General features: G+C 35.2%; 2 protein-coding genes across 2 annotated transcripts in view; both read left to right on the forward strand.

Annotated features, from left to right (window-relative positions):
* mfsd6a (major facilitator superfamily domain containing 6a) overlaps positions 1-11,722 on the forward strand; it is a 62,832-nt gene extending 51,110 nt beyond the window's left edge. Inside the window, exons 8-9 of the mRNA XM_055008185.1 lie at positions 11,450-11,485; positions 11,585-11,722. Of these exons, the coding sequence (XP_054864160.1) occupies positions 11,450-11,485; positions 11,585-11,647 (99 nt within the window). The 3' untranslated portion in view covers positions 11,648-11,722. The remainder of the gene's footprint in view (positions 1-11,449; positions 11,486-11,584) is intronic.
* A 379-nt stretch (positions 11,723-12,101) lies between these two features.
* LOC111586848 (NGFI-A-binding protein 1-like) overlaps positions 12,102-15,682 on the forward strand; it is a 31,722-nt gene continuing 28,141 nt past the window's right edge. The window contains exon 1 of the mRNA XM_055008187.1: positions 12,102-12,177. The gene's annotated coding sequence lies outside the window, so the exon portion shown is untranslated. The remainder of the gene's footprint in view (positions 12,178-15,682) is intronic.

The following is a 15,682-nucleotide window of genomic DNA, read 5'->3' on the forward strand; positions in this document are numbered from 1 at the left end:
AAGGAGAAAATAGGAAATAAAAAATAAAATAAGTGACGCCTACTCCTAGGAAAGATTGACAGGACGACATGAAAGCAGATTGCTGCTGTCACATGGAAACCTTCTAACTCTCGCTCTCGGGGGGGGGCTATATTTTTTAAAAAAATGTTTTTGAGGACGAAATTGGAGGATGAGTGGAGTTTTTTCAGGCTCGTGGAAGCGTTTCTAAAAAAAAAAAAAAAAAAAAAGAAGAAACCTGATCAGATGAACCGAAAAAAGCTGTGGGAATCTGGAGCGGCTGTGGGAGATACAAGGATTTCCACCAAGTGAAGAAACTCCTCGAGTTCGACTTAAAAGCTTCACAATTAATAAGAAAAAGCTTTTATGGAGTGAAATCCACCTAAACATGCCGGATATTCAGAGATCTGACACTTACAGGCACTGTTCATACTGCACAGATACAGACATGTACATTTAAAAATATATATATATATATATATATATATAGCTATATATATATATATATATATATATATATATATATGATTTAAATACAGTAAAATAATGGAATTTTACAGTCAAATGTTGTAAAAGAAAAGTATAGCACAAAAAACAACTTTATTTACAGTTGTTGAGATATTAGATGTTAGATATTATCTGTAATTTAACAAAACAGGGAAAATCTATCAATGATTTACCATCATATTTTCATCCTGAATATACAGAATTTTTCTTGCAAACATTTGTAAAATAGAATACTTTTTTGCTGATTTAAATATAGTAAACAATAGTGGGATTTTACAGTCAAATGTTAAACATAAAAATAGACTTTTTGGCCTGTTTTTTTCCACACTTAACGTGTAAATTAATGGTTTTTTTTCTGTTATTTTTCTCTGTAATTTACCAAAACAGAGAAAATCTATATATTAACAATAACACAATGATTTACCATTTTTCTGTCCTTAATATACATAATTTTTCTTGCAAATATCTGTAAAATATAATACTATTTTGGTGATTTAAATACAGTAAAATAGTGGAATTTTACAGTCAACTGTTGTAAAAGAAAAATACAGTATTTGTAAAAAAAAACAACTTTATTACAGTTGTTGTCTCATTTATTTATGGTTAATATATCCATTAATGGTTTTTTTGTATTATCTGTGATTTACAAAAACAGAGAAAATCTATATATTAACAATAAAAAAAATTAAATTTACCATTTTTCAGTCCTCAATATATAGATTTTTTCTTGCAAATATCTATGAAATATACTTTTTTTCTGATTTAAATATACTAAGAAATTGTGGAATTTTATAGTCAAACGTTAAATATAAAAGTAGACTTGTAGGCCTGTTTTTTCCCTTTATTTCCATGTTTAACATGTAAATTAATGAGTTTTTTTCTGTTAATTTACTGTGTAATTTACCAAAACAGGGAAAATCTATATTTTCATATTTAAAAATGTATTTACCATTTTTCAGTCCTTGATATACAGACGTTTGTTCGCAAATATCTTTAAAATATAAAACTCTTTTGCTGATTTAAATGTGGTAATAAAAAAAGTGGCATTTTATAGTCAAATGTTGTAAAAGAACAAATTTCTATTTGTATTTGCTATGGACATTTTTTTTTACAGTTTTGACCTTTTTTTTCCACAGTTAACTCATACATTTTATTACCTACTCTTATAAAACTCATAAAACACACTATAAAAAAGCTAGAAAATGCGCAGCAATGTTGTTAATGTCGTAAAAGTGTGAATTTGTAAAACCTTTTACACAATCACAATATATGAGGCTATTAAATAACGAGATTAATCGATGAAGAACAATAAACAAACCCTGGAAGTTTCAATTACAGCATTATTTAACATCCTAAATTGCCGCCTTCGTTAATTGCGTTGCTTAGATGTGAAATTAATGAATTGTTCAACTCTGAAAAACTACTTCACACTCCCCTGAAACCTGTAGCTGCATCTATTAGCTCTACCTTCTGATCCTGCTAGATTACATTTCCTTGCACAAAGACTCCGGATTTGATCTGGTGTTTTTCACACAAGCCGGACTCCGTTGTCTAATTATCTTCAGACGGAGACGAGCTGCAGCTTTTACATTCTAGACGAGTATAAAAGGAGCTTTGGGGGTAAAATGTTGAAATTTTCATGGCGTTTTTTTGGGCCGCTGGCTTGCAGCAGATAGAAGCAGGGCAGCTGTGCAGAATTTGGGAGACTGGGACTTGTGGGAACAGGCAGCCTGGGTGTCGACCTACCTCACCGTGTGGGCGGACATCCTATTTCCTGCCGCCGTTAATTTGCTTCTTGTTGTTTGATTCTGAGTGTTTGTGTGTAGGTGAGACGTGGGGAATAAAGAGATATGGAGCTGATATTCCTTCTGCTTCTCCACAGAGTTTTTGATTTGATCCCCGTCTGCTCGGAGGCTGATCCAGTTAGAAGGTCATATCTGCATAATCACACGCAGACAGACACACACCGAGCAGCCAGACGTGGATTTAGAGGGTGAAGGTGGGCGGACTGGAATCCTACCTACCTACCTGCTCCACGTTTGGAAAACACATCATGAATGCTGAGCTCATTCTGCAGCTCAGAGTCAAAACAATCCGGCTCAGTTTATCGGCTTCTACCGGAGCTTTCAGTCCCCAGACATGACCTTCATCAGCAGACGAACCCATTGACATGAAAGCTCACCAACTGGTGGGATTTAATCAACACTGTCCACTGGAAATTACCTTCTTATACAATTCATTTTCAACAGAAATCTGATAAACGGCACATTTTTTGTTGCAAATTTACTCAAAAATAACAAATAATAACAATAATGATTAAAAAACAGCAAATCTTCACCACTACTAAAAAGTAATTCAACAAATTGCAATATCATCAGTAAAATTAGCTTAAAAAAAAAAAAAAAAAAAAAAAAAACTTCCAGAATTCTCCTAAATTCTCAGATATTTCGATCCTGAACAACTCAGTAAACTGTCCTGCTATGTTTTTAAACTGATTCCTCACTTAGTATCTGCTACAAATTCTTTTCTTATACAATAAATCTTTAACAGAATTGTATTAAACTGCACATTTTCTGTTGCTAGTTTAATTAAGAATAACAAATAATAACAATAATAATGATAAAAAACAGCAAATCTTCACCACGATTAGAAAACTGATTCAACAAATTGCAAAATCATCCATAAAATTAGCTAAAAAACCTCCAGATTAACATAAATTGAATTAAAACTACAACTAAAGCTAAATTTGCAGATATTTTGATGCTAAGCGCATGACTAAAATGTCCTGCTGTGTTCTTAAACCGATTTCTAGCTTAGTGTGAGGTAGAAAATATGTTCTTATACAATAAATTTTCAACAGAAATGTGTTAAACAGCACATTTTCTATTGCTAATTTACTCAAAAATAACAAATTATAACAATAATAATTATAAAAAAACAGCAAATATTCACTACGGTTAAAGAACTGATTAAACAAATTACAAAATCAGCAGTAAAATTGGCTAAAAAACTCTCCAGATTAACGTAAAATGAATTAAAAATACAACTAATACTAAAATCTCTGATATTTTGATGCAAAGTGCATCACTAAAATGTCCTGCTGTGTTTTTAAAGTGATTCCCAGCTGGATATTATGTTCTTATAGAATAAATTTTCAACAAAATTGTGTTGAACAGCACATTTTCTATCAAGATAACAACAAAGCATTGCTAATTTACACAATAATAATAAAAAAAAAACCCAGCAAATCTTTACGACAGTTAAAAAAAACCCACAAGTTACAAAACAGTGAATAAAATTTGCTAAAATATTCCACATTAATCTAAAAATGAAATAAAACTACAACTAAATCACACTGACATCAAACAATTTGGTGCAAAAATATAAAATTTGCAGATATTTTGACACTAAGCGCATCAGTAAAATGCCTCGCTGTGTTTTAAAACTCATTTCTAGCTAGAAATTATGTTCTTATGCAATAAATCTTTGACAGAATTGTGTTTAATGGCACATTTTCTATCAAGATAGCAATAAAACATTCCTAATTTACACAATAACAACAATAATGAAAAAATACAGATTTTAAAATACATATTTATACATATTTAATGTTGGAATTATGAGTTTGTTTATCATCCAAGTGAATGAGAACAAAAAATAACAGATAAAATGTGTTGTTAACTGTTGTTAAAGATCAAAATACAGGGTTTCTCTCCTAAAATGTCAAACTACTCTGGAAATAAGTCTGGAAATAGTTAGCCTGACTCTGTCCAAAGTAAGATCCACCTTCAAGCACTTCTCAACCCACCATCTAACATCATATCGGTTTAATTTTTTACAAAAACTGAGTAGTTTTAGAGGAATCATCACAAAGATTTGCTAGCTGATCACTGTGCTAAGCTAAGCTAAGCTAACGGTCTGCTAGCTGTAGCTTTAAAAAGTCAAAAAAACGGGTTTCTTTCCAGAAATGTCAAACTATTCTTTTAAAGTGCTTGTTATCGCATCTCTAATATTCCCTACAGCTACCATAAAGGAGTTTATGTGACTTTCTAAGCATCTGTAATCCTATTTTATACTGTTTAACCTCCTTTTTACTACCACTATTCCTGCTAGTTGGTGTAGCATCACAGTGAGTTCGTATCTGCCATGAAATGAAGATTTCAAAGTAATTTTACCTTCTTATGTCAGCAAAATATTCCTGTAGGATTTTATACTCCAGCACAATACGCAGTTTTGCTTTGATATTTGTTTTAGTTTCCTTCTGAAATTAATTAGAGGATCTGAAAAGCAAGCATCCCACCCCCCAGCTCGACACACGCTCTGCAAATAGGAGGTTTTTTTTCTCATCATTTGGGCTTTTGAAGACACATAAAAGGAGCCGCGGCGTTCAGTGTAAATTGTACTTCTTTGTGTTTTCACTTTATTTTCTCGGCTGCGTTCCGGGGCGTAATGGCGGTGGAGGTGGGAGTGTTTTTTGGGGAGGTGGGGGTTTGACAGAAGACGTTCTGGTTTTGTCCCCGGGGTGTTACACTGGTGGCGGCTGGCCTAATTCCCCGAAATAGCTCATTGATGGGGAATCAGGCAGAGTCAAAGCGATGGTGTGGAGATTTGATTCGAGCTGCTAGCGGCCCCGATGAGCGCTGAGGGCGTCGCTCTGCAGTCTGTCAGGAGAGCAGCGTTTAAAAGCTCGCTTTTTTTTTTTTTGTCAGGCTTCATCTTACATGCAAATACCAAAGTTTCACCCAGCAGAGAGTCTGAGTTTGCTCTCGGGTGGTTTGACTGCAGTTTGGGGGGATTTAATCCATTAGGAAGCGGCAGGAGGTGCATCTTATTTCCTGAACACACTATTAGTAATACAACAGAAGTGACTGCACCACTAGACAAGATCACTTCAATGTCAAATGATTCAAAATTAATAATTAGTCTTAGTCATTTGAGAAGTCGAGTGGTTCCTCTTGTGAAAAATTAAAAAGACTATATTGAAAATTCAGGCCCCAGATTTTACACCTGTGATTTCCAGTCAGCCTAACTTTGTTAAATACTTTTTGACATGTGATTTCATTTTTAAATATCACCTGTCGACCCACTTTCAGCAGGGTTTTTTTTTTCCTCACATTGAAACTTGGGGCTGTTTTAATTTCCATAACAGTCTGAAGCACGGTGGTGGCATCTTCATCATATGAACTTGCTAATAGTCTCAGGAACTATTAAAGATAAAAACCGGAAATTTTCACAGTGATTTTATGTACACTACTGTTAAAAGTTTGAGGTCATCCAGACAATGTCATGTTTTCCATGAAAACTCCCACTTTTCTCCCTGTGCTACATAATTGCACAAGGGTTTTCTAATCATCAATGAGCCTTTCAACACCATTAGCTAACACAATGTAGCATTAGAACACAGGAGTGATGGTTGCTGGAAATGTTCCTCTGTACCCCTATGGAGATATTCCATTAAATACTAGAAAAGCCCTCAGAGAGCGCAGTACTCCACCAAGGCTGCTCAGTTGATGGATCATTTCCGATGGATGAAATCTTTAATTAAAAATGACCTTGCACTGAGCACAGGCATGTGTTATGCATGTGCACGTTATGTATGGATACCAAATTGCGTGTAAATTATTCTTATACAGGTCTGTTGATCAGTTCATCATTTATGGCAACCCTTTGTTTTGCTACTGTTAAAATAACCGTTCCCTCCATGCTTTTATTTTGAAGACATATTTTTAATGTTGCGGGCTTTTATTTTGTCACCATTCCAGCAGCACAGGAAGTATTTATCTAAGAAGCGGGTGCTTGACATGACGAAGACGCTGCCGAAAAGTCAGAAAATTTGCATAAAGATGAAAGAAAACGGTTCCAGCTGTTGCTGTCTAGCAAAGGATGTCTAAACTTAGAAGCAGCTGCAATGGAGACAAGCTCTTACTGTGAAGGAATGAGTGAAGGACAGGAAGGTGAATTTGTGTTCAAAATAAGGCTGACGGCTGAACTTAACGTGTCTGGCTGGGGTTTGCTACATTGCGTGATCTAAATATGTAGCGGACGGCAGGAATTGATGGGACTCAGAAACAGCCCACAGTTTAATCATTGGTTCCTTGTATGATTTCCAACTGATAAATCATGATCATGGAACACTGACAGTGTTCACATCATGGTTACAGCGACGCCGTGTTGGCAGCTATATCTAGCAATGGGAAATCTTTAACAAATCCATGGATCCAGACTATAAGCTGCATCACTGCCAAAATCTAATCACTTGGTTGTTGTGTCATTTCTGACCTTCCCTGAAAATTTCATCCAAATCCGTTGGTCCGTTTTTGAGTAATGTTGCTAACAGACAGACAGATTCACAGACAAACGTACGCCGATCATCACATAACTCCACCGTTCCTTGGCGGAGTAACCACCCGTTTCCAGCTAGAATAGTCGTTTACCACATTAACAATGTCTAGACTGGATTTCTGATAAAAAGAGTTCTGAAACTTTTGAACAGTAGCGTCAGTGCAAATACTGTCCTGTTAAACTTTAGTCACTGTAAGGTGACACAAGTTTAAATGATTTGACACTGAACCTACATCTGTTGAACACTGCTTTTTTATTGCTTCTTATCTTTGCTTTGTCTTTATTGGTCACCATGACCTCCAACTTTTGACCTACTTATTTGTGGTGAAGTTGGTAATTCAGGAAGTGAAGCTTCCTCTGCTGATAGGAAGCAGTAGCACTAGAGCACTGAGTTGCAGTCATACTAGCGACAGTGAGCTGCTAACGTTACTAGCAGCTATTATCTAGGAGGGTTTTTCCAGCATGACTGTGTTCCTTAATGACTTTAATGACGGAAAATGAAGCACAATGAATGAATTTTACAGCTGAATGTTACTTTTGTACACCGACTCTCTGCTGTGAAAGTGAGATTTGGGAAACACTCGAGCAGATCAGCAGCAGCAGCACTGACGCACTGATACCTACACAACGTTCAGAGGCTTCCTGCTGCCCACCTCCCTGTGTTGGAAACCATTTGCATCGTAGCCGCGTGAAGTCTGAATTAAACATTTGCATACAGGAGTGTTTCATTGACGCACTTGTGCGCCGCTCAGCTTTACAGCGCGACACGTGACCAAAGTACCTGTTCAGATCTCAGTCAGTGATCACAACACGGAGTCATAGCATGACCACTTTGAAGCTCAGGGATCAGAAACGTGTCAGAAAAAGGACTTCAGTTACTTTGATGAGACGAGGGGAATGTTATGTGGTTATTTTCTTATTTTACTTCTGGTAATAAAAAAACAAACTGCATAAACAAGGAATCTGTAACACGGTTTGAACCACAGGAGATAATCATTTCCAGATTACACATTTGAAAAGTTTGTTTGTCGCGTGTATTTTCCTCCAAATGTTTTGTTTTGTTACACAGGAAAATCCCTCAGAATAATCCACGCAAATCAGCATAGAAACTTTCTATAGGCACATACGTAGAAAATTGCTGTACAAATTTTTAAAAATGGCATTTACAATGATGTATGTTGTCAGTGTAGTAAATGTAAAGTATTTGCCCCCCTACAGAAATCTGCTATTTTTACATAAATGTTCCAGGTCATGACACTAATATTTATATTTATTGAATATTATTGAGAGATAATCCAAAAACACAAAAAGCAGTTTTTAAATGATGGTTTATTCAAGATTTATTGGAAACCCGTGAAAAAGTAATTGCCCCTCTGAACCTATAACTGGTTAAAAGTTTGTTCCAGCTTGTGATCAGTTGAACGTTGGTTCACTCTTCTCTGCAGAATAGTTTGAATTAAGTCGCATTAGACGGATTTATATCATGAACTGATCTTTTAATGTCGTCTCACAGCGTCTCAGTTACATTCAAGTCCAGACTTTGACTCCAAAACCTTCACTTAGTGCACATATGCTGTAAAATATACATCCTTTAAAACAACATTTTTGCCAAACTATTGATGCTACATGAAGAAAACTCTGCATATATTTTATATTGACAAAATTTAATGAATATATATATATATATATATATATATATATATATATATATATATATATATATATATATATATATATATATATATATATATATAAAAACAATACACATGGAAGATATGTAAAAATACACACACATATATACAGGATACTATCCAAAAAGTACACAGTTTACACACTGTACATGTCATTAAAAACTATTAAAATACATGGAGAAAGTGTACTATTATTTACATTTTAAAGGTGTATAGTATCCACAAAAGTATGAAAAATATACAGATACAGTATATTTCCCTCATGTAGTATATATACATACATGCATGTAAAATATCTGTTATTTATATAATATTATATATATGTATATAATATTATATATATGACATCCTGTAAAATACACATATTTAAACTATACCCACTAACAAACCCACTAATCTGAATACATTTACTGCTTGTTCATGTATTTTATATAACTAAATAAAAAGTAGACATTGAACACATTGTAAACGATTAAAAACACCTAAATACACAGAGAAAATGTACTAATATTTACATTTTAAAGGTATATAGAATGCACAAAAATAGGGAAAATGCATTAAATATATTGCATAGTATTCATAATAGTAGCTACAAATAGACAGTCATGCACATGTTACATGTATGTACTATAGATAACAAAGTTTTAAATATATATGTAAAATAAATACACATGCATGCAAAAAGTACACATTGTACACACAGTACATGTAAAAACTATTAAAATACATGGAGAAAATATACTAATACTCGTTTTAAATGCGTATTGTATCCACAAAAATATGAAAAATATACATATACAGTATATTTCCCCTGTATAGTATGTATACATACATGTATGTGAAATGTTTATGACACTCTTGCACATATTACATGTATGTACTGAAAAATAAAGCAGTTTTACAAGAAAATATGCAGACATGTTTGCATATAAAATATCCACAAAAATATTCAAAATACATGAAAAATCTAGTATTAATAATAGAGATTAACAAAAAAAATAGACAGTCATGCACATGTTACATGTATGTACTATAAAGTTTTAAATATATATATATATATATATATATATATATATATATATATATATATATATATATATATATATATATATATATATATATATATATATATATATATATATATATATACGTGTGTAGGACAGACCTACATGTAAACTATACATGTAAACCCACTAACATGAATACATGGATGCTTGTTCATGTATTTTATATAAGTGAATTAAAAGTACAACAAAAACATACATGGACGTTTTGCAGAAATATTGCACAGGTGTGTAAAAATGCACATGCATGCAGAAAGTACACGTTATACACACTGTACACGTAAAAACAATGAAAACACACAGAGAAAGTGTACTAATATTCACATTTCATGGACACGCACGTCCTCGTACATGCAGATGAATGTGCAACAACACAGAACACGAGCACTTTTAATATGTGCCATTAGTTGTGACAATATTTACTGGCGAGGATCAAATAATGAAATAAGATCCGCGGTAATAATTGGGTTTGAGAGCGAGCTGCTGCTGCGTCTCTCTGCCTCTCTGTGGGTGTTGAACCTGCCTGTGTTTGGTATTCCGTGCAGAAAGCCTCCCACGCCCCGTGTGTCCGCCCACGCGCGGATTTGCGTCACGCAGGGAGCAGCGTGGGCGAGAGAGAGAGGGAGAGAGAGAGAGAGAGAGAGAGGCAGCAGCCGCGCGGAATATCCCACTTTCTTCTGCGTCAATGAATGCGCACCGAGGACGCGCAGACAGGAAGCAGTCACAAAATAAAAGCACCTGACATAAATACAGTTGTGCTCGTAAGTTTACATACCCTGGCAATATTTGTGAAGTATTCTACTTTTTTTTTTTTTTTGCGAAAATATGTTTGGTCGTGGGAAAAAAGAGAAATCTTTCATTTAGGGTTGTCATTCTGGACACACTTTTTGTCATTTTGAAGATGTTTCTAGTAACTGTTAACAACTTTCTTGTCATTTTGGACATGTTTCTAGCCATTTTAGACTTGTCATTCTGGACTAGTTTCTAGCCATTTTGAACATGTTTCTAGTCATTTTGGACTAGTTCCTAGCCTTTTTATGCAACATATAAATATATAGCTACAGATTACATTAAATTATACTGCTTATATAATAACAATAATAAAAGAAAATAGACGCTAAAGGCTTAAAAATATGAACAGTAAATGATTAACATGAAAACATGAGCAAATAAAAGGGTTAAAGAGACTAAAGCAAACAAATAAAATAATTAAAAATGGCAAAAATAAGCAGATAAGCAAGTTTAATATAGTGCAGAATTTACATGACTGGGCTATTTGTGCATTTTGCCTTCTTAAAAGCTCGGTTTATACTTTAAACACTGCTCATGGTGCCCTTAAAGCAAGATTCAACGTCACTTTATTGCCTTTGTGTCGAGATGCACAGTGTAATTTGCCTAAACACAGAATTATTGTACTCAGTCATTCAAAACATCTTCACAGAAACACTTTCAGACAAAAAAAGGTGCTTGTTAAAGTCAGAATTAATCAAAACCAAACTGCAAACAGGAGAGTAACTCAAACTCAAATAAATAAACAAATAAATAAGAGACATTTTTTCGAACACGTTTAGTCTTTTAGGTTCCAGATTGTTGGTCAGACAGAAAAATATGCAGCACGATGCCAACTTGGGATTTATGAAACAAAATACATGTAGAGCCATCCTCTAAACAATGAGATTTGTTTATTAGTGACAGTGACTTCTAAAAAACTGAATAATAACCATAATTTTCCAGAGAGTACAGTGATATAAAACAGCACTAAGAACAGGTGCATTACATTCATTCTTCTGATTTCAGGTGATGGTTTTTTGCATTTTGCGTTTAAATTCTGCTTCTTCTTAATCACAGGATCCAAGTTATGACTCCAGACATCCAACTATAAAGGTAATAAATCAGCTGCAGTGAAGCAACGATCATATCTGACATATTTTGCATCACTATCTGCTCAGTTTGTGATTTTTCTCCATGTCTTCCTGCTTGCAGCGCCGGTGCTTTTATTTTGTAGCGGCAGGAAGCAGCGTTGGTGCGCCACCGTGTGCGCTTTGACGCAGCTTGAGCGGTGCAGGGGAGTGGAGCGACGCTGGGAGAGACTCGAACGCTCACACACACTCACACACACACGCACACACACTCACCAAACTCGCACACACACGCAACACACACTTGGAGGAAAAAGACGCACCAGAAGACGCACGAAGGTCAGCGGCTTTTTCACTCACATTCTGCTGCTTCTGTCTCTTTTCTCTGAGCGGCGGGCGAAAGAAAAAGTTTCCACAAAGACAAGGAGAGGAGTGTCGCTCGGTGTGAGCAAGCAGAGACAAGCAAGACGCTCTCTGGCTGCTTCTTTTTGTGTGTCTGCGTCCTGGAAATTATCGCTAAATTGAATTCGGGTTTTTCGCAGTTTTTACGCACGCAGCTCTTCCTGTGGGATCTCGTCTTTTGCGGGCTTTCTTTGTGCGCTCATTGACACCCGGGGTTTGTGTTGATAAACAGTCAAGCGGAGCAAGAAGAAGAAGGAGGCAGCGGAGAAGAGGAACCGGACCAGGGCGGACCGAAGGGGGCCAAAAACTCACCAGGTAGGCGCAATTACGCACGGATCAAACTGTGCATGTAACCTGCTGCTGCTACTGCTTTTATCCTCAACTCTGTCATGTTTTGCAAAGATAGCGAGCACAGAGCAGCTACGTGACATGAGAATATTATAGGAAATGCTTGAAATTATCACTGGATGTCACGTAAAGTCAGATAAAACTCCCCGAAGGAAGATTATATCGAGATAGAAATAGTTTCAAACTTATTTCTAAACGCATCACACACACACTAAGAAATAGCAAAGGAGATTAGAATACCTCAAGTGAATATTATAGTGACACAAAGAGAAGTTAAAGCAACAGAACTCACCATAATAGATGGTAAAGCACCTCTTGTGGAGAATAAATTGCTATTATTTGCGTATAACTGGAGTTGAAACAGCATTCAAGGGTCACCGTGGAGCAGCTATGACGGGAATTTTCGAAGGATTCCCCATTCTGGGTACATTCTGTGTCCTTGTCGAGCATGCTGCTTGGCTCATTTGTGCTATTTTTAGCTGCTACAGAGACATTTTTAGTGAAATCCCCCCAGTAAATGTGCTAAACATGAGGTTACAGTGTTCTGAACACACGGTTCTCCTGTCGCAGTCATGATTGCAACATTATTCAGTAGTTCCACACTGACAAATCAGGAAATTCCTGCTGCATCACAGTGAAATCAAAGGATTCCTCATCTCGCTGCTGGACAGCCGCACGTCGGCCTCCATCGTCTCGGTGTGTGTGCGTTTGTGTTTGTTTGTGTGGCATCGGTGCCATTGTGCCAGCGCACGCCTCGCCTCTCCAGGTGAAAAGCCGAACTCGCTAAACTCGCTCCGTGGACTTCAGTTAGAGGCTGGCATTGACAGGTTTACAGCATTCCAGCCAGAACACACACGGTCTGCTGGGAGGAACCCAGCTGAAGACCCTGGTAGCTGTCAGAGTGTTTGTGCAGGAGGAGAACGAAGCAACAGCAAGATTTACTGAAGCTGTTACAAGTAGAAAACTCTGAGCTGAGTGATTGTTTTAATCTCCAGACACAATAGACTCAGTGGTCAGTTTTAAAAACACTCAAAAGGTCAAATATAAGGCACAAAATGAACAAAAAGATCAGCACAATGTCAAATGTAGGACACAAAATAACCGAGAAGACCCTGAAAATGGCAAATTTTAGCTATAAAATTACGAAAAAGGTCAGCAAAATGTTAAATATTGGACACAAAGTAACCATACAGTCACTCAAAATGTCTAAACAAGATGCAAAATGACCGAGAAGACCCTGAAAATGTCAAATATTAGCCACAAAACTACCACAAAATATGCAAAATGTTAAATATAAGATGAAAAACTGCAAAAAACATCAGCAAAATGTTTAATATTTGACACAAAACAGCCACAAAATACACTAAATGTTAAATTTAAGATGAAAAACTACCAAAAATATCAACAAAATTTCAAATATAGGACACAAAATAACCATAAAGTCACTCAAAATGTCTAAACAAGATGCAATATGACCGAGAAGACACTGAAAATGTCAAATTTTAGCCACAAAACTACCACAAAATATACAAAATGCTAAATATAAGACAAAAAAATACTAAAAATATCAGCAAAATGTTTAATATTTGCCACAAAACAACCACAAAGTACACAAACTGTTAATTTTAAGACAAAAAGCTGCCAAAAAGATCAGCAAAATGTCAAATATAGGACACAAAATAACCATAAAATCACTCAAAATGTCCTAAACAAGATGCAAAATGACCGAGAAGATGCAGAAAAGGTCAAATTTTAGCCACAAACCTACCAAAAGTATACGTAAAATGTCAAATATGAGACACAAAATGACCCCAAAAGACACTCGAAAGGTCAAATGTAAGGCACAAAATGACTATGAAGATCAGCAAAATGTCAAATATAGAACAAAAAATAACCATAAAGTCACTCAAAATGTCCTGAACAAGATGCAAAGTGATGGAGAAGATGCTGAAAATGTCAACTATTAGCCAGAAAGCTACCACAAAATACTCAAATGTTAAATATAAGATGAAAAACTACCAAAAAGATCAGAAAAATGTTAAATATTAGCCACAAAATACATGAAATGTTAAATATTATCCACAAAATGGCCCAAAAACACAGATGAAGGACGAACCAACAAGAATCTGTTTTCGAAGACACAACTGTGAAGTAAAAGATCGTTTTAGTCTTTGTGGTCATTTTACCTGATCAACATTCTGTGTTACACTTTGTTCACACTGCAGCTAAATATAGTTTATCACTGTTGAAAAAACACCTGAACCTCTGCTGCTGCAAACAACGACAACTTCACCATGTTTATCTACAAAAAAACAACTACCCAGAGCCTCATTTATCCTATTTATCCAACTCATCTCTTGTATCTCAAAGAAAAGCATCACAGATTCACACTTAAGATGCTGGAAATAGAACATTTCTCATTTTGCACAGAAATTAGTTCGCATTCGTTGCAGCAGCAGTTAAACTGACACCCAAAATGTCCGAAACGAGACACAAAAATGACAAAAAAGTCACCCAAATATCAAAAAATATAAACAAAATGTCCTGGAAGACACTTAGAATGACCAAAACAAGATGCAAAATGACCAGGACACTGAATATAAGACACAAAATCACCCAAAAAGACACTCAAAGTGTTCAAAGCAAGATACAGAATGACCAAAAAGTAATGCGGAATATGACCCAAAATTGACAAAATGTCACACAATGTCGAATATAAGACACAAAATGCACAAAATTCACTCAAGATGTTAAATGTAGGACATAAAATGATAACAAAAAGTCACTCAAAATGTAGAATATGAGACACAAAATGCACAAAAAAATCTAAATGTCCAGAACTAGACACTAAATGACCTCTAAGTCAGTTAAAATGCAGATTATGAGACTCAAAATGCACAATAAGAAGATTAAAATGTAGAATTTGAGGCACAAAATGTCTAAATTGAGACTCAAAGTGTCCTAAAGAAGATGCAAAATGAACAAACAGTCACTAAATATGTGGAATATGACACAAAATGACCTAAAAGACACTCAGAATAGTCAATATAGGACACAAAATGACCTAAAAGACACTCAGAATAGTCAATATAGGACAAAAAATGACCTAAAAGACACTCGGAATAATCAATATAGGACAAAAAATGACCTAAAAGACACTCGGAATAATCAATATAGGACAAAAAATGACCTAAAAATCCCTCAAAATGAAGATTATGAGACACGAAATGAATGAAAAGTCACTCAAAATGTCAGATTTCCTCCTAAATCTTTCATGCTGTTAGAAAGATTTGGACACAGTCTGTCTTTGTTGTCTTTAGCTGAGGAGCTAAAAAGTTGTAGACTGATAGTTTGGAAAACAGATAAACACTCAAAATGGACAAAACAAGACACCAGATGACCAAAAATTCACTCAAAATGTCAAATGTAAGTCACAAAATCAACAAAAAGTCACTCAAAATGTAGAATATGA

The sequence above is a fragment of the Amphiprion ocellaris genome, chromosome 24 (assembly GCF_022539595.1).
Source record: "Amphiprion ocellaris isolate individual 3 ecotype Okinawa chromosome 24, ASM2253959v1, whole genome shotgun sequence".
NCBI classification, from domain to species: domain Eukaryota; kingdom Metazoa; phylum Chordata; class Actinopteri; family Pomacentridae; genus Amphiprion; species Amphiprion ocellaris.